Source organism: Notechis scutatus, chromosome 4 (genome assembly GCF_049901735.1).
Source record: "Notechis scutatus isolate UNSWTSFEM ecotype Mainland chromosome 4, rNotScu1.2, whole genome shotgun sequence".
NCBI classification, from domain to species: domain Eukaryota; kingdom Metazoa; phylum Chordata; class Lepidosauria; order Squamata; family Elapidae; genus Notechis; species Notechis scutatus.
In genome coordinates this window covers 23,055,628-23,073,443 of record NC_142012.1, presented here as the reverse complement: position 1 = coordinate 23,073,443, position 17,816 = coordinate 23,055,628, and the positions used below count along the sequence as shown (strand labels likewise).

Here is a 17,816-nt window from a genome sequence, read left to right as displayed (position 1 = left end):
GAAAAGGAGATAGGTAATACGAAAGTTGAGAAAAATATTAATACAGTCTTACTAAATAGTTTAAGTGTTGTGGGACTTAGTTGCTGTACACTACATAGCTTACCCCAATAAGTATGAACTCAGCCAATGAGATTTTAATTATTATTCTGGCAATTTTATGCTGTGTCCTCAGGAATTATCAGGTGTGAATTTTAACTTTACTTCAATCTGAACCCACAATCTCATTTGAAAAGAAAAATACATTCTTAATGTGTGTTCTTAATCTTGGCTGATATGGAAAACAGGATCAGAGCCAGTCATTATCTGGATGGGTGACCACTAAGAAATCTTGCAACTATCAGCTAGACTAGAAAGAGCTTTTTAAAAAGAAAAAAGAAAGATAAGAGCAATAACAATTTTTCTTGCAAAAAAAAAAAAGTAAAGGTAGAACGCATGAGGTCTGCTCAAAGGAGACATTACCTACATAACACACACACACACACAAAACCCAGACGGCTATAGAAAGGAAATACTGTAGCCGCAGATAATTGAAAATAAGAAATTAGATTTTAAGTTCCATTTTATACTCCCACTAGCCTCAAACATGCAGACAACAAAGGAAATAAAGCACATTCATGCTTCTTTTTATCAGGGATGGCAAGACTGATCCCGATTGGGCAACCATCTGTCTGGAATGGTACACGGTCTCCTGCGCGAGCAGGAGGTTGGACTGGACTAGAGGACCTCCGAGGTCCCTTCCCATCCTATGACTCTCTTCTACATGGTTTTAAAAAGTATTTTATTATTATTATTATTCCGAATGACATGTGGCGATAGGCGGGGGTGTTCAGGTGTCCAGGAGCCTCCTAACCAAGCAGCCGTCCAGGCTCTTCAGTTCCCAACTCTGAACCGGGACGGCGGGAGGAGGGGGGCAGCGAAACGCTTCCCTCCCGCCGGGTATTCCTTACCTAACGGCTTCTCGTCCCTCCCGAAGCTCCACCCCTTCCTCCGCTTTGTCCGGGTTGGAGATCACCGCTTCCGGCGCCAGGACGAGGAAGTGCGGCCAACCGGCATCGGCGGGGAGCTTCCCAAAGCGGTAACCTGCCGGAGGCGGCCGATCGTGGTTTTGGCGGGAAAAAAGCGGGCGGCCTTTGTAGCGTTCCCTTAAATCAGCGACGCCTGAGGCGTTGGAGGGGTTAGGAGTAGCCGCAGGCGTGGGAACGGCGCGAAGTCTCGGTCCGCTTCTGCGGTCGCTGCCCCTGCCTTGTTATGAATGAAAATGGTTCTTTTTATTATTATTGTTACTGTTGTACCCGCGATGGGTAATGAACATGGCAGCAGAAAGGCGTGGAAAAATGTCCCTTTTGGGGGAGATTGACAGGTGTCTGGGGATAAACCAAAGGTTATTTGGCCCTTATGAGAACAGTCTTAATGTGGGTTTGTTCAGCATCTTGGGTCAATCCAGCCCTTTGTTTTATTAGACAGCGTTTCTGGCTTGGCACAAGAGGAGAATCCAGACCAGCTTTTAAGATGTATTATGGTTAACCAGGCTGGGAATCGGAAAGGGGAAATATCCCTCCCCCTCAAATAGTAGATATTATGAAATGAAAAATGATAATATTTCTATTATGGAATCTTAAGTGATGGTGAGATTAGCAAAATGTACAAATATATAAAGTGGCTGCAATTCCCTCAAACCATGAGCAATCCCACTTTTCAGAGTTTAGAACAAGTCAGGAGGGAACTGTCAAATTTCTGCTGTTCTGTAACTGAAACTTTTGAAAAGCTTAATAAGCATTCAGATTCTGTGGCAGCTCTAACCCCAAAACAGATGTGAGATAAAATGCATTGCAAGTGATTTTCTTTATGGCAAGACCAAGTGTTGTATGTGCATATTTCACACTTATGAATGCATTGCTAACTCTAGCTCCCAGATGAGTCTTCACTGAGGCTGTCTTAGCTTCTGAAATCAACATTGGGTTTCTTAAATTTATAAAATCAGAAATTGTATCTGAACTGAAGAATTACTTGCTTGCATTAGTTTAAGCTGTAAAAAGTAAAGTAACGGAAGAAACCTGCTTTTCTTCAAACAGACAACCTGGAATGATTTTATTAATGTAATTGTTTCCAAACTCTCTAAAAAACATGTGAGATCTGAAGGCCAAATGCATACTTGAAATGGATATTTTCTTTTTTAGTTAAAGATTCTACTATGGCTGCTACTGTGAATTTGGAACTTGACCCTGTATTCTTGAAAGCTCTGGGCTTCTTGCATTCAAAGAGCAAAGATTCTGCTGAAAAGTTAAAAGCACTTCTTGATGAATCTTTGTCTAGGGGCATTGATTCATGTTATCGTCCACAACAAAAGGTACTGAAATTTATGAATAAAATTATATGTTGTCTTAAGTGGCATATATTGTAACAATAAATGAGACCCATTGTGATTTAGCAGTTAAAGGTGCTAGACTAGAAGCAGGAGATTATTAGTTCTAATGCTACTTTAGACCTAAAGCCAGTTAGATTACTTTGAGCCAGTTATGTACTCTCAGCTGTAGGAAGGAGGAAATGACAAACCATTTTTGAAAATCCTTCAAGAAAACTGCAGAGACTAGTTCAGGAAGTCTCCAAGAATCAATATTGATTCAAAGATGAATAAATAACATGCCCTGTCCTATGCTATGTTTTCTTATCCTCCTGACATTATCCAGAATATACTCTAACCATGTTAAAGGACCTGGTTTAAGACAAATTATTCTAAATATGATAGGTCTATTTATTACCCATTTCAGAAGTTGATCTGATTTACATATCACACTAATTCAACCTTTTTTAAAAATGTTAATTAGGAAAGTTCTCTGAACACAACAATTTTTATTTATCCATATACAGTATATCAACCTTGTATTTGTGAGATGTGTTTATTATCTCCAGTTTTACTCTTAATGTAACATTTTGTGCATTTTTCAGGAAGTAGATCAGCCCAAAGTATCCATTCCAAAACCAGTTTCTGTTAAGACTGCTCCAAGCCTCCCTACAAGTAACAATAATGGGAAACCCACTGTAGTTGAAAAGGTGAAAAAAGAGGTGGAAAAGAGGATTGTGGATAAGGTAAGTTCCCTTGTTGCACTTTGAACATTACATCCATTCCTTATTTAGTAACCTAGTTCCATTCCAGCAATCAGGTTGTAAGCAGAATGGCTGCTAAGTGACCATGAGAGAGAGAGAAAATGCTATAAAGATCACTGGTTTCTGCCTCCTCGTTCATTTAAAGCTCTCTCACACACTTATGCCAGCATTACTCTCACTCTGTTGTTAGGCACCCAAAATGAGCATATTGGCCAGAAAATGATTTTTTATTACCGTTGTATTTGCAAATGGTCACTAAATGCTAAATAAGTGGGTATATTGAGGAAAGAGGTTCCAATAAAGTTACATATTTTAAAAAATAAAAATATTTTGCTAGCTTTCAATCAGAGGTTTTCAACCGCTGTATCATGTACATTTGTGTGCCACAAAAAGTCCACGAGCACTTCAGTGAGCCAAAATATATAACTGGAAATGCTATGCACGGAGAATCCTGTTCCGTGACATTACTGGGATGGACCCTCTATTTCACAACCTGGAAGTACTACCTATAAGATATGTGTATGAGATGAAAGAGACTGAAAACTACAGTACTGCTTTAAATATATATTTTTGTTTTGCAAACTATGTCATATGGAAACTATGTCATTCCCGTAAGTTATGTAACAATAGTTAATTTATTTCAGAAAAATAGAGCGTGCTTTCCTCTGCCAGTCATTTGGGTTTTAAAGGGTGTTCTTCTCCTTATCTACAAGTTATACTTTGTTCCTTTTCAATGATTAAGAGAACATGTTACTTTATTCAAACTGTGTTTATTTAGTCTTCCCTTGCAATTTCACTTTGTTATTTTAACAGCAGACTTTCAACTTAATAAAAGACTAATTAAATTATTTTGTCTAATATGGTGGTTCCTTGATTGGTATTAATCCTGATGCTAATCTCTGCTTAAATGAGTGTTGATTGCTGGTGAAAAACTGCTGTGGTCTTGTAGCTTTCTGGCTGTCCCATTTGAATGATGTGTAGAGGTAGTTTATTCCCATGTGCTTGTTGATAGCTGATTTATCAGAGTGTCAGGCTTCCCAGAATTCTGTAGTGTTTTACACATAGTGGCACAGTGGCACTGTTGCAAGCCTTACACAGTATATTGTAAAATGACTTTTTTTCTGGGGCTGTTGGGTCTTTTGGATTCATCTATTATTAGCACCACATACATCTTCAGTTTTCCTTATCGGTGAGAGGGATGGCATATAAATTTAATAAATAAAAATAAATACTTGTACCCTTTTGTTCCTTTGTTATCAGCAGCTTTTTTTATCTTATATAGAATATTTTTCTTTCCCCTAAACAGAAATAATTACTTGTTACAAATATGTAACATATGTATTTGTTCAAAGTTTACATTTTGTTCGTTATGTAACTATCATTTGCTAGATAAAAGTGGAAATCATTGAAGGAATTGAAGCAAAAAAACCAAGACTAGAAAAGCCAGAAGCTCATGCCTCATCAATCACAGTGCAGACAAGCAAGGATTTGCCCATGGCAGACCTTTCTAGTTTTGAAGAAACTAGTGCTGATGATTTTGCAATGGAGATGGGTCTGGCTTGTGTTGTTTGCAGGTAAGTTTTTTAAATTTAGTAGTTATAGCATATATGAAGGCCACAATTAAATATTAATTGTAAGTTGAACCTTTTATCTAAATAGAGAACTTGATTCCTTCAACCAGGGGTGTCAAATTGAAGGTCCGTGGGCTGAATCCAGCCGGGGGGGAGGGGGTGCTTAAATCTGGCCTGTGGGGCTGGCATGGAAATATCAAAGGACCGGTCTACAGGGAGGCCGTGTGCAGCTCCCGCACGGTCCATTTTTGGCCTCCCCAGCCTCCTGCAGCAATCTGCTGGCCAAAATGGGCTGCACAGGATTTTTTCAGCCGGCAGAGGCCTGCAGGAGGCTGGGGAGGCCAAAACCGGGCTACGCAGCAGCTGCACAGGGCCTCTACACGGCCCGTTTTTGGCCAGCAGAGGGCTGCAGGAGGACTGGACTGCAGGAGGACTGGATTACAATTATGTGGCCTCAAGTAAGTGCCTGATCTGGATAGAAAACAAGCAACATCCTATGTTAATATTGAGGTTTAATGCCAGATTTTACATACTGTAGGTCCATTTAATCTACAATCAACAATCTATAATTGACAGCCATTTCTATTTACTATCCTGGAAATTTACCTCTGATGTTAGATCTTGTATTATCATATTATTTATGTTATTGTATTTTTATTTTTAGTTGAATAATAAAAATATAATAGTATAAATAGCTTTCTTGACTGGAAAAGCAATTTATTATTAAATTATAGGATATAAATTTAGAAATAAAAAGTTTAGTAGAGTATAAAGAATAAGTAATAAATGTTTGCCAGTAATACCTGGTAGAAGAGATAGGAAAATGGTTATAGTAAAAAACGATGGAAAGAAAGAATGGAAAGAAAGAAATGCATCTTGACCCTGTGACAAACGGCCACCATGGCCATGCCCACCTTTGGCCACACACCACCACCCAGCCCTCCAAGGTCAAACACAACCCTGATGAGGCCCTTAATGAAATTGAGTTTGGCACCCATGCATTATGTGTATCTGCAGCACATCTGTTAGAAAAGGAGTGTCAAACTCGCAGCCTACGGGCTGGATGCATCACGTGCTGGCTCCACTCCTACCCAGTTTAGCGAAGGAGAAAAAAGTCCCAATACGTCATATGATGCCACCGTGATGCCGTGAGTTTGATACCCCTGAATATCTTCTGATATTCACCTTCCATGGCAGTGAGATTGTAAATACAATACTTACCAAAAGGTAACGTTTATACATAGAAAGGTACCTAATCGTAACTTATATATTAACTTGTCTTCAGGATTTATGACCATTTTAATTGTGTCCATTTGAAAGGCAACTTTAAAAATGTCTTGAGATTTTCTTTATATTCCATTTATTTTTTAAGTTTGTAAAAATTATCCTTTATATTATTCCCTTCTATTATGTTACTGGGAAATAATCACTCTTTCTGATTCAATTAATTTTGAAAAATCTTCAGTGATATTTTGAATCTTAGTTCATGTTCTTAAGATAGATTACTGCAGAATTAAAGCTGCTTACTCCTGAGTAAAATTCCATAGAATCTCAGTGATATTTTGAATCTTAGTTCATGTTCTTAAAATAGATTACTGCAGAATCAAAGCTGCTTACTCCTGAGTAAAGTTCCATAGAATCACATACTACGTGGGATTTTTTATTTTTATTTTGGTCTTATTTTGGTTTTTATAGCAGCAAAATGTTGCCAAAGCCATATATGCAGTATGCTGATTCTAATTTTCCTATTAAATTTAAAAAAAAATCTTTTTACCTAGTCTTCTGCAAATAGTTTCCATGGTTACCTATGTACCTGTCCAATGGGGATATATACAAAAGCAACTTAGTAATTAAGTAACCTGATTTGTTTTCTAAAAATAATAGTCATTAGGGAAATTGTGTTTTGCTAATCTGGTTAAGATACATTTCCGTTCCTATATATGATTAATATCATAACATATATTTCCAGTAGAATAAAATTTAATGCATATGATTTTCCTACTAATCTTCTACATACTTATCTGATGTATCCTTACTCTTATAATTTAAAGACCTAACTTTTCTTGTGATTCAGTAGGTAATTATAAACTATCTTCTATTTATGTTTACTGTATAAGTTGAAGGAATATGATTTGGACAATTTAACATTTAGAATTCCCCATTAAATATATATTGGGATTCATTTCCTTTTTGAATTAATCTGGACTTGGGAGAATGATCACTTTGATTTTGTTGACATTCAGTCATTGACCATTCTAGCTGAGACAACTGGAATTGCAGGTCAGCAACATTTAGAAAGCAACAACTTTTTATACATCTGCTTTAAGTTAAAATCTTTGGCTTACGATTTTGTTGACAATTTTGGTCTGTTTTTCTTTTGCATATAACTAAGATAGGAAGAGAAGAGCATATTTTCCCTCTTACCTACCAGGTTCTTGTGCCATATGTTCCCTTGCAGCTTTCATATATGCTTAAGAGGAAGAAGCTCAGAGTCACTATGAACCACAAGATAGGTGGCATATAAATGTAATAAATAAAATTCCAAAATAGCATGATGAATTTTGGTAACTGTAATGTTGCTTTGACCCGTAAATATTAGATTATATGCTGACAGATAATAAACATACCCATTGATAAATGTATGGTAGACCATTGGTTGAAAGAACTGGGCCTAGGCTTACAGATTTGTTATATGGAGTTGGAAAACAATAATTTGGCCTCCATTACTCACCCTATACATATCTGTCCATCTTTTCCAGTTTCACACTTGTGATCTTGTAGCTACTCTTAATTCTCTACAGCTAAAGATACAGAATCAAAGAACCATAGGGCTGGAAGCTTGGAGGTCTTCTAATTCAACTCTCTGCCCAAGGCAGGAGACCTTTGCATCCCGGACAAATGGCTGTCCAATCTTGAAGACCTCCTGCGATGGAGCACTCACAACCCCAGGACGAAGCAGTTTCATTGATTTATTATTCTCCCTGTCTGGAAATGTCTCCTTAGTTCCAGATTGGATCTTTCTTTAATGAGCTTCCACCCATTGCATCTTGCCCTGCCCTCAGGTGCTTAGGAAAATAGGTCAATCCACTCCTCCCTATGACAGTTCCTCAAATATCGAGACACAGCTATTCCATCATATCTAATATTTCTCTTTGTTAGACTAGACATGCCTAGTTCCTAGTTCCCATCATATAGTTTAGCCTCTAGACCTCTTATTATACTTGTTGCTTTTCTCTGAACTCTTTCTAGAGCCTCAGCATCTTTTTTGTACTGTAGCAACCAGAATTGGTTGCAGTAGTCTAAGTGTGGTCTCACTAGTGGAGTATAGAATAATACTATCACTTTTTGGTAATCTTGATGCTATCCCTCTATACCGACAAATTTGTAAAAATATGATGTTTCAAAAGATTGTTTGAAGAAATGATGTTTAATTCACTACTTTGTGTTTTATAGACAAATAACTGTGACTTCTGGAAATCCATTAGTGGAATGCCAGGAATGTCATAACCTCTATCACCAAGACTGCCACAAACCTCAAGTGACAGACAAGGAAATGAATGATCCACGGGTAGTGTGGTATTGTGCAAGATGTACCAGGCAAATTAAAAAAATGGTAATTTTTTTTCTATATCTGTGAAGAAATATTAATTTAACTATTTAAGGAAGAGATTCCTTAATTGACTAGAAAATGAAGATTAGAAAGAAGAATAGCTTGCTTTAATAAATTAGGCTGACAGCTACAGGGCTCTTTACTAAGGATATTTTATTATAAAATAAAAAAAATATTCTTAAAATGTTTTGAAATATGTTGTTTTGTTTTTAAGCTGCTGTTGTTTTGATTTTAATAGTTTAATACCATCTTTACAAAAATAGTTATAGCCATAATATTTTTTAAAAATAAAGTGATAATTATACTGAAAAAAATAATTCATCTCAAAAAGTTTATGCTAAATCTGATTTACCAAACCATGTTCTTAAACCCAGTAATGATGATAATTTTGTAAACTATTTTAATAAAAGACTGGTGTTTATTAGATCAGATTAAGAATATTTAAATCTCATAACAAATGAGGTACTTTCCTATATTGATTTTCCTGAAAAGGCTTTATTTTGATGCAAGTTGTTGTTATTATACTTGTATCAGTAAAATTAAGATACAAGAAGAACCATTATATTATTAGTGAAAATACAGTATATATTTTTTTAATCAAAATATTATGAGAAAATTTTCCAAAGGAGAGATGAACTCTTGTATCTTCATTTGGAATAATGTCATGCAGAATATTTTGTCTAATCAGGTCTAGATTTTTTTAAAACATAAAATAATTCCCCCTGTCCTCCTACCATATTCTACCAGCTAATTAAATATTGTTCAATTATGAAAATTTTATAAGGTCTCCAGTAGGTGTCTGGAATTAATAGTTTAAAAACTAGGTATACTGTAGGTTCATATTCCACTTTCTCTCTGTTTTATCACAAGAAAATAGTGACCTTTGCATATTATGTAGTCAGCACCAAAAGTAAATTTAATTGAATCCACCCTAATTCTAGTTTTGAATCCACCTTACACAATTCTTCAGTTTTCTTTTTTCATTCCCATTGCTTCTGCCATTTTGTCAATTGATGAAATTTTATTAAATTTTAAATGTTTATTTCCATACATGTAAATTTAAATATGTACATTAGATATATAAATTAGCAGCTGCCTAGCTGTGTGAAATATGTTGATGAATAAATATTGTAATAAATAGTTGTTATAGTAATACAAGTGCCAGTTTATTCTAATGGTTAAGGCATTAGGCTAGATTTTCAGTCCCACTTGAATGCTGGCTGGCTGATTTTGGGCCAGTCATTCTCTCTCTGCCCACGTCAGACTTGAGCCACAAGTTGATCGGTCAATTCCTGTCACAACGAATGGATCAACACTTGATTAAAAAAATGGACCTTGCACTTTGGGAGAAATTCTCTGAAGAAGAAAAAAGTATACTGTGTTTCTCACAAAATAAGGCCGGGCCTTAGTTTTTTTTTTCTTGACCCCAAAAAGACGGCTAGGCCATCTTTTCGGGGGTGACTTAATTCCGCCCCCTTGCATCCTTGGGCGGGCAGGTGGGCGGCGACGGCTTGGATGTTGACCTCGGTGTTGGTGGGGCACTTCGTATTGGGAGACCTTCCGCCACTGTTGCTTTCCCTTCTCCCCGTGCTGCCGCAGCGTTTAGAGCAACGCCGCGGTGTTTGACGCAGCTACGTGGCGTTTGGCGCAGCCACGCGCAGCCAGCCAGGGCCTTCGAACAATGCCCGGGAAGGCGGTGACAGGAGCGCGTGAAGCTGAGTGTCTCTGCCGGGCTCCGCTTGCAGGTAGGAGCCCTGGTTGGCCGCATGTGGCTGCGCCAAACACCACGTGTTTGCGCCAAATGCCATGTGGCTGTGCCAAAGGCCGCGGCAGCACAGGCAAAAGGGAAAGCAACAGTGGCGGAAGGTCTCCCAATACGAAGTGCCACACCAACGCCGAGGTCAATGCAGGCAGCACCCTATCTGGGTATGCAACAAAAGTATTTCCTAATGGCAAGCCCCCCCCCCCCACCATTCCCCCCCCCCCACCATTTCGCATGTTTAATATAGGCCTTAATTTGGGGGGAGGGGCTTAATTTCATTTTATGTCTATAAAACATGCTGGGACTTCCTATTGGGGGAGGCCGTATTGTTGGAGAAACACGGTAGTAGCAATACATTAGGTCATTATCTGAGATCTCCTGCACACCTGTTATGTGCCTTGATTGTGATTTCCCAATGTTAGCTACCATAATGTTTAGTAAATAGTAGTTTTAAAGCAGAAAGCTATTTTTTTATTTTAACATTTTTTCATATATACAATATGTAATTTACACAGGCTCAGAAAACACAGAAGCCTTCCCAGAAGCCAGCTCCTGCTGTAGTGTCAGTAGCTCCAGCTGTGAAAGATCCACTAATAAAGAAACCAGAAATTAAGCAAAAATTGGAGACTACACCAGCCTTCCTGGCATTTAAGAGGACAGAGGTCAAGGTACTGTACAGAATGTACTGTGAAATGTTGATAGTTTGATTGAATTTATAGGTATGTTTTTAGTTTAATTTTGTTTTGTTTTTTTATGGGAAGTGTTTTGTTTTGGTAATGTTCCTAACCTCATAATATCATCCTCAACTTTCATTTAGAAATCCATGTTAAATATTTTTATTCTTAATTTTGTTCCATTTTGTTACTGATTTTGAATAAATTGCATAATTTAAATAACATTATCAATAAAATTACATTTAATAAGATTTTGTATTTCAATTTAAAAACAGAATATTATAGGTTATTTTCACATATAGCTATATTTATTTCTAGATTTAGATAGGATATAGTAGTAATGTATCTCTGTAAGTTTGTAATTGTTCTTTCTTTGCATTCAGATTAAAGACTGTAGCAGGAAGTTTATTTATAGGGAAAATCACATTTTTATACCTAAAAGTTGTATAAAGTAAAATAATAGTTTTAACAATAAAAATGTTAAAATGTTTGTCTTTTACTACAGTATTAGTTACAGAGTGAAAAAAAACAAAGATTACAAAAGAAAATAACCAACAAAGTTTGTGCTAAAGTTAAGGTAGTTCTTGACTTATGACCATTTAATGACGGTTTGAAGTTATGACAGTCTATCCTCAAAATTACAATCGTTGCAGCACCCCATCAAACAAGCAAAGTCAAATGGAGAAGCTGGATTTGTTTAATAACCACATGATTTACTTGATGACAATGATAAAAATAGTGGTAAAATCAGATCCAGTTGCGATGACTCAGTTGATGACTGCATCACTTAGAAACTGAAATTCCACTCCCAATTGTGGTTGTAAGTCAAGGACTACCTATATTTGCTTCTGCTATTGCAATTTAGGAGCTTCTAGACAAATTCCAGGGCTCTTAAGCTTCTTGAAAGTTTGGAAATATCACTGGCCTCCAAAAATGCAGAACCAAAATTAACGTGTTACTTAGGTCAGGGATGTCAAACCGGGGGCCTGTGGGCCAGATACATCACACGCAGGCCACACCCACCTCAGTTCCATTAATGGGAAAAAGTCACAAAACGTCACATGACAGCAACGTGATGCCGCGGGTTTGACACCAGTGCTTTAGATTTTAAAAAACCCAATAGTATTTTAAACTAATTAATATTCAGGACACATGGTTGAATATTCTACGAGTTGTTTTATATTTGTAATAGATAAGAGAATTCTGAATCAGTTTGTCAGGATTCTGCCCTTCTCATCAGAATCAAAAAGCACAATCCATCTTTTCATCTTGTGCCATTCAGAAAACATTGCTTGCCTTCATGCAGTCTTAGCAATTTTAATGAGGCTTATGCAGCACTATTTGGTGGTTGACTGTGTCAAACAATTTCAAGTAACTGTGATGGAAACCGATACATAGACTATGGAAATCTGTGTACTATAGTAACCTATACATGTACTATTAACATGCCCTATTACATCTAAATGCCTAAACCATTGTTAACTTTTGTCCCAATTATATCTTTGAGATCCTCCATTTATTTTCATGTTAAAAATATTTTTTGATTTTAAAAAAAACTTAGGCATGGATCCACCAAGTTTTCTTACTTGAATAATTCTGAGGTTTTTGGCGTATGAGGATGGATCATTGAGCTATTAACTGTATATTGTACATTCAAGAAAAAAGTTGAAGCTATCGTTATGGTTGTTGGCCTGGAACATTGTAAAGACATTAATGTGCTTCCTTTTGTATTCTGATACTTTGAATAAATATTAGAGTCCACTGAGTTTTTCATCTAATAACGATAGAAAGATAAATGTTTGGCCCTTTTGCTTTGCAAGCTGATCTCTGCTGAAATGCATGTAAGGTAAACACTTGTTTCTATTTGATTTTAGACTTCGGCAACAATGTCAGGGAACTCAACCACCGCCAGTGTTTCCTCCTCCTCAAACAGTGGCCTTACAGGATGGGCAGCTTTTGCAGCAAAGACATCTTCTGCAGGCCCATCAACAGCTAAGATGGGGTCTGCCACCCAGAGTACCAGTGGCAAGCCTGTCACTGGCTCAAACAATCAGAAACCCACTGGTTTGTCAGGGCTGGCCACAACCAAAGGCGTTGGGTCAAAAATAACATCCGCCAATAGCACAAGCCCTAGCCAGTTGAAGCCACTACCACCTCTGACATTGGGGAAAATTGGTCTCTCTCGGTCTGTGAGCAGTGACAACGTAAGCAAAATAGGCCTTCCTAATGCAGGTAGTTCAACCCCAGGCAACAGCCCAACTCTTGGTGGAAATGGCAGCAGTGTGGCAGCAGGGAGCAGCGCTAGCAAATCAAGTTCAGAATCGGGCAACCAGTCCCCATCGCTGAAAGGTCCAACTTCACAAGAATCACAGCTCAATGCTATGAAGAGGTTACAGATGGTCAAAAAGAAAGCAGCTCAGAAGAAGCTAAAAAAATAGCAGGTCTATCTTTAAAACAAGAGATAATGCTATCGTTAGTTTTAATCTGCAAAGTGCCAGATACTGTAAAATCAATGATCTATCAATTACTGTTGTGTTTTCATTTGGCACCCTTGTGTGTACTCACGAGAATTCACAAGAATTCATATATTAGTAAAAAGTCCCATTGGCTGAAAAGCTGCCTTATTTGTATCTTTCTCATTAAATTAAAACTACAAAAATCCAGGTGACTACTAGAGTTTGTAGTCCAGGCACCATAGCTCTAATTAAATACAGTTATTAAATACAACTTAACAATATTGATTCTTTTAAAATGTATTTGATGCTTTACTCTTCTCCAAAACCATTATGAATGCTAAGAAATTTGTGTGTGTTAGGGGGGTGTTTGTCTACAATGGTGCTACATTAGCTGCATTTGCCATTTCCAGTAGAATAAACAAGGTTGTGTATTAGTCCCAATCCTACTCAGTCTGTTCTTCATTTGATGTTGTCACATGCTGTCCAGGGTCTGAAGGAGGGAGTGTATGTATATCAGGTTACCAATTGGAAAACTTCCTCTTTTGGCCTATGCCACTTGAATGCAAACCTATGCCGCCTGAGTGATTCTGTAGGGTCATTCAAGGAATCCTCTTCATTGATGACCGTACACTCCTTGTCCTGGGGCAGAAGGACAGTGATCCTGAACAAATTCTCAGATGCTGCTTTGGCCTGAGAAAGACTGAAATACTGATCAGCCTATGCCAAATCCCAAGACTATAGAACCACTGTTGATAATACTTAGTTGACAACAACTTCAAATATACTTTGCAAACATCATCTCAAGTGAAGGGTCTTTGAACAAAGAAATTGAAATCAGGATCATGTGTTCTATCAACACAACATCCATTTCTCCAGAACGCTGAAAGTCTTCAGAGCTGTGGTCATCCCTTCTCTCCTAGGAGGATGAGTACTGGACTCTACTGAAGGAACAGCAAACAACAGCAGACATTTCACATGTGTGCTCCATCCTTGACATTTGCTGGCAAGACCATGTCCTATTTTGCAATTTATATCCAATCTTTTAAGTTACACTTCTTTCTGAAGAATATCTCACTGTGTATATACAGTCTCCAAAATCTCTCTTCTCTTGTGCTCTATAGAAGTCAGGTAAACTGATGTTTTCAATCTATTTGAAATGTAAACTTTAGCCAATATCACCAACTGTAAATTCTAGAAATTTATTCAAAATTGCTTACCAACTCTTTGGTTGCGTGAAATAAAGTTTCACTGTACAATATTTTTAGTCACTTGCACAGTTCAGGTACTTCTGGATGGCAGATCATGTTAATGATTTTATATGTAAAATATTTTGAAAGGAAGTGATTCTATTCATCATAAAAAAAGATTGGGCAAGGCAGGAGTACCCAATTTAGGGGCTACCTCACTAAGCTGCATCAATTGCAATGTCTAACAAAAAGCGGAATTAAAGCAACATTTACTTCTGGCTTTCTTTACTATTCATAGAAAGGCAGGAAACATTTAGAACTTTGGAGTGATGTTTATGGTAATAGAAAAATCAGTACTGAAGCATTTTAGTAGTCACCCAATTGCAAAGTTAAAAAAAAAGCTTATGTACCACACAAATAAGGTATAGATGTCTCTGTCTGGAAATAAGAGAAAGCAATAGAAAGATCAATTACGGAATATTTGTCACCTTATTATATGAGGGGTGACTGAAAAAGTCTTATTGCTGATATCCCAGCAATGAAATATCTGAGACTGACATGAATGAATGCAAATATACATGTCTCAGGTCAATGTTGCAGGAGCCAATCTGGGTTGGTCATTGGGACCAGAGATTTACTCTTCCAAGTTTTCGGCCTCATGCTGGACATTGAGACTGATTCTAAAAACCATTTGTAAACTTACAGGATTGATCCTAGAGACCATTTATAAAGAGTTCCTCAAAACTCTACTGACATATACTTCACTAGTTCTTAATACATGGGAAACAGCATCAGATTTAGTGACTTGTATTTTTATTTTTAAATGATTTGGAAATCGCCTAGGAGGATATCATTTATCATGAATGAAGGCAAATACAGTATATGTGACTGTGCTGTCCCACTCACTCTCACACAAGTAACTAGTTTAATGAATTTATTATTTCCAAGCAATTCCCTTCATTAAAAACCCAGAACTGTCCCAATTAAGTCCAGCCACAAGCAGACCAATGCTAATCCATGGAGCAATGGCCAAAGAGTCCACAAGGCACTTGAAAGTTTCTCAAGCAAAGCCACCCAGCAAATTTAAATCCACAACACAAGGCAGGTCAGAAGGCAAGAAAAGTCCAGAGTTTTCAAGGCAAGATCCAAGTCAAGGCATGGTGTCAAACCAAAGTGAGTCAGGAATCACAATGACCAGAAAACACACACCTAGGAAACAAATGTTCCCAACATCGCCTCCATCTATCTGCTGTGCTAAATAGCCCACTTTCAGTGCAGTGCATCTGGCTGACCTCTGCTCCTGCCTTTTCTCTGCCCTATGTGTTTTTGGATCATGCGCAGAAGGCAGCTCCTCTTCCTCATCACTGACCAGCTGCAGCTGCTTGCCTTCCCCAACTGGAGCCTCAGGATTGTTCTGTTGCAGCTGTTATTCAGCCCAATCCATCACAGACAGCGGCTTGGAGCCATCAATCAACTTGGCTCCTGCCATGCCAGGAACTGTTTCATCCTCCCCCAAGCTGACATCTAGAGAGGTATCTAGGGAAGCATCTGGGGGAATCATCAGTGTCCCAGAGAATGTTGCAGGATCTAATCTGAGTCGGTCACCAGGACCGGAGGTTTTTTCTTCTGAGCTTTTGCACTTGTGCTGTACCCCAACCTCAGGGAGGTTCTCTGTGATAAGCTCAGAAAACAAAACCTCTGGTCCTGGTGACCAGCCCAGATTGGATCCTGGATATCATTTATGGGTATATTGTATTAATTCAGGAGTGCACACACATGGTTTGGGGCAATACAATATTGAATTAATTTAGACATCTGGTTTAAAGAAAATATTGAGATTTCATTCTAATGACTGTCTTGATCCGGTGCTCCAGAACTTTGGTTCCTGGGACACCTAAGTTTTCTTCATCATCACCAACTTTATCCTGTTACTCGCTCTTGGGGAACATGTCCTCTGTGCCATTGCAGAGGAGGTAGACACAGTATAAATTTACAGATGCTTCATTGGAAGTGAGCACTGCTAAATATTGTGGGATTTATCCTTAAAATACAATTCTGAAACAAGAAATGGATCCCATTTCTTATAAAGCATAATTCCTGATAAGTGTATACAGAATTGTATTTATCTCTCCATTGAGACTAACAGCTGTCACTTAAAATAAGTTTCAGGAGGCATTTTCAGCAGAGCTACAATTCTGAGATTACAGTTCTTAATCTGAGATTAAGAAATAATATTCTATTGAAAGGTCAGCAAAAAGTGCATTCAGTTCTTGAAATCTTTACAAACTTGGAACTAGAAATGTCTTGTGTAACCAAAAAGGCACTTCCATGTGCAACAAATCTCCAGTGAATTTTCTCAACATCTCTGTACTACTTCAGTTCCTTACACCTGAGTCTAAACTGTTTCTAAGAGTATTTACAAACCTGAGAACATTCTATGGACAATGCAGGTTGTTGCCCATTCCTGGTTAATTCACAAATCTACAAAAGTTAAACTTATAGCTGGCATAGTTGTGTTAGGCTTTCACAGCAAAGACCAACAAGACATTTTGTGACACCTAAAGGACCAACTAGATCAAGGGTCTTCAAACTTGGCAAGTTTAAGACGTGGGCTTCAACTCCCAGAATTCCTGATCTAACATGACTGGAAGACGAATTCTGGGAGTTGAAGTTCACAAGTCTTAAAGCTGTCAAGTTTGAAGACCCCTGAACTAGATTATTATGTCATGAGATTTTTGTTGTTATAGGTGATTTAGCTCAGCGATCCCCAACCTTTGCAGTTTGGCAGCCCAGCTGGGAGGTGACAGCCCACACAAACAGTGGGCTAACATGCACACACAGCTCAACTTGCATGAGCGACAGGCCAGCACGCAAGTGCAGACACACACTCTACTTGCACAATCAAGCGCTCGCATGGCCCGGTTCCAAATAGACCACGGCCTGGGGTTTGGGGACCCCTGGATGAGTTCAATATAATTAAATGCCTCAGAAATCTGTGGAAGGCATTACGAGAGTTCTTTTCCAGTCCAGTGTGACAAAGGTTTAAAAGTAAAGGCAAATATACCTATTCCATCAAAAATTCTTCTTCACAAGTACTTCAATTCCGGATTTTAGAAGCTCTTAGCTTATTGCATTTTTTAAGGCACAAAAATTCACGGGTGATAATATCACAATAAAAGTCTTCTGGCTCTGAGAATTTATTCCGTAAGCTAAATCTGATATTTACGTGTATGTCATCTTCCCAAGATAATTAGCTGGCACATATCCTTTTTGTCCTTCAGCTTCAGCTAACCACCATTCTTTATTGCCACTTAGGTCCGAAAAACGAAGGATTTGAACTCGCTGATATTCGTGAAGACTGAGTTCCTGCTTACTCCTTGCTTGAAATGCATGAACGGCATAGAAAGTCTAAGAGATAGGAAACATAAAAGAGAGAGAGAGAGAGAGAGAG

General features: G+C 37.9%; 3 protein-coding genes across 9 annotated transcripts in view; 1 reads left to right on the top strand and 2 right to left on the bottom strand.

The window, feature by feature from the left end:
- Window positions 1-983, bottom strand: part of GSTCD (glutathione S-transferase C-terminal domain containing) — a 42,014-nt gene extending 41,031 nt beyond the window's left edge. For 3 of the 4 annotated variants that reach the window (XM_087962926.1, XM_026668649.2, XM_087962929.1), the window contains exon 1: window positions 948-983. The gene's annotated coding sequence lies outside the window, so the exon portion shown is untranslated. Of the gene's footprint in view, window positions 1-103 lie in introns of all 4 variants that reach the window. The other variant, XM_087962927.1, reaches the window with a different exon arrangement.
- On the top strand, window positions 955-13,619 carry INTS12 (integrator complex subunit 12). Of its 2 annotated transcripts, none has more exons than XM_026668652.2 (7): window positions 955-1,075; window positions 2,178-2,347; window positions 2,947-3,087; window positions 4,495-4,679; window positions 8,130-8,289; window positions 10,564-10,716; window positions 12,597-13,619. In XM_026668652.2, the coding sequence occupies exons 2-7, from the start codon at window positions 2,192-2,194 to the stop codon at window positions 13,158-13,160; spliced, it is 1,359 nt and encodes a 452-aa protein (XP_026524437.1). In that variant the 5' UTR covers window positions 955-1,075; window positions 2,178-2,191; the 3' UTR covers window positions 13,161-13,619. The 2 variants fall into 2 exon arrangements, with proteins under 2 accessions (XP_026524437.1, XP_087819056.1); XM_087962930.1 differs by lacking the exon at window positions 955-1,075 and adding an exon at window positions 1,439-1,569.
- Window positions 11,012-17,816, bottom strand: part of ARHGEF38 (Rho guanine nucleotide exchange factor 38) — a 53,410-nt gene continuing 46,605 nt past the window's right edge. For 2 of the 3 annotated variants that reach the window (XM_087962924.1, XM_087962925.1), the window contains one exon: window positions 17,547-17,773. In XM_087962924.1, coding sequence (XP_087819050.1) covers window positions 17,588-17,773 — 186 coding nt within the window. In that variant the 3' untranslated portion in view covers window positions 17,547-17,587. Of the gene's footprint in view, window positions 17,774-17,816 lie in introns of all 3 variants that reach the window. The other variant, XM_087962923.1, reaches the window with a different exon arrangement.

Excerpts from the sequence above, each read along its gene's own strand:
- INTS12 (XM_026668652.2), top strand. The coding sequence starts at position 2,192 with ATGGCTGCTACTGTGAATTTGGAACTTGACCCTGTATTCTTGAAAGCT. Across the intron at positions 2,348-2,946 it reads GTTATCGTCCACAACAAAAG|GAAGTAGATCAGCCCAAAGT; the intron begins GTACTGAAATTT and ends TGCATTTTTCAG. Across the intron at positions 10,717-12,596 it reads TTAAGAGGACAGAGGTCAAG|ACTTCGGCAACAATGTCAGG; the intron begins GTACTGTACAGA and ends ATTTGATTTTAG.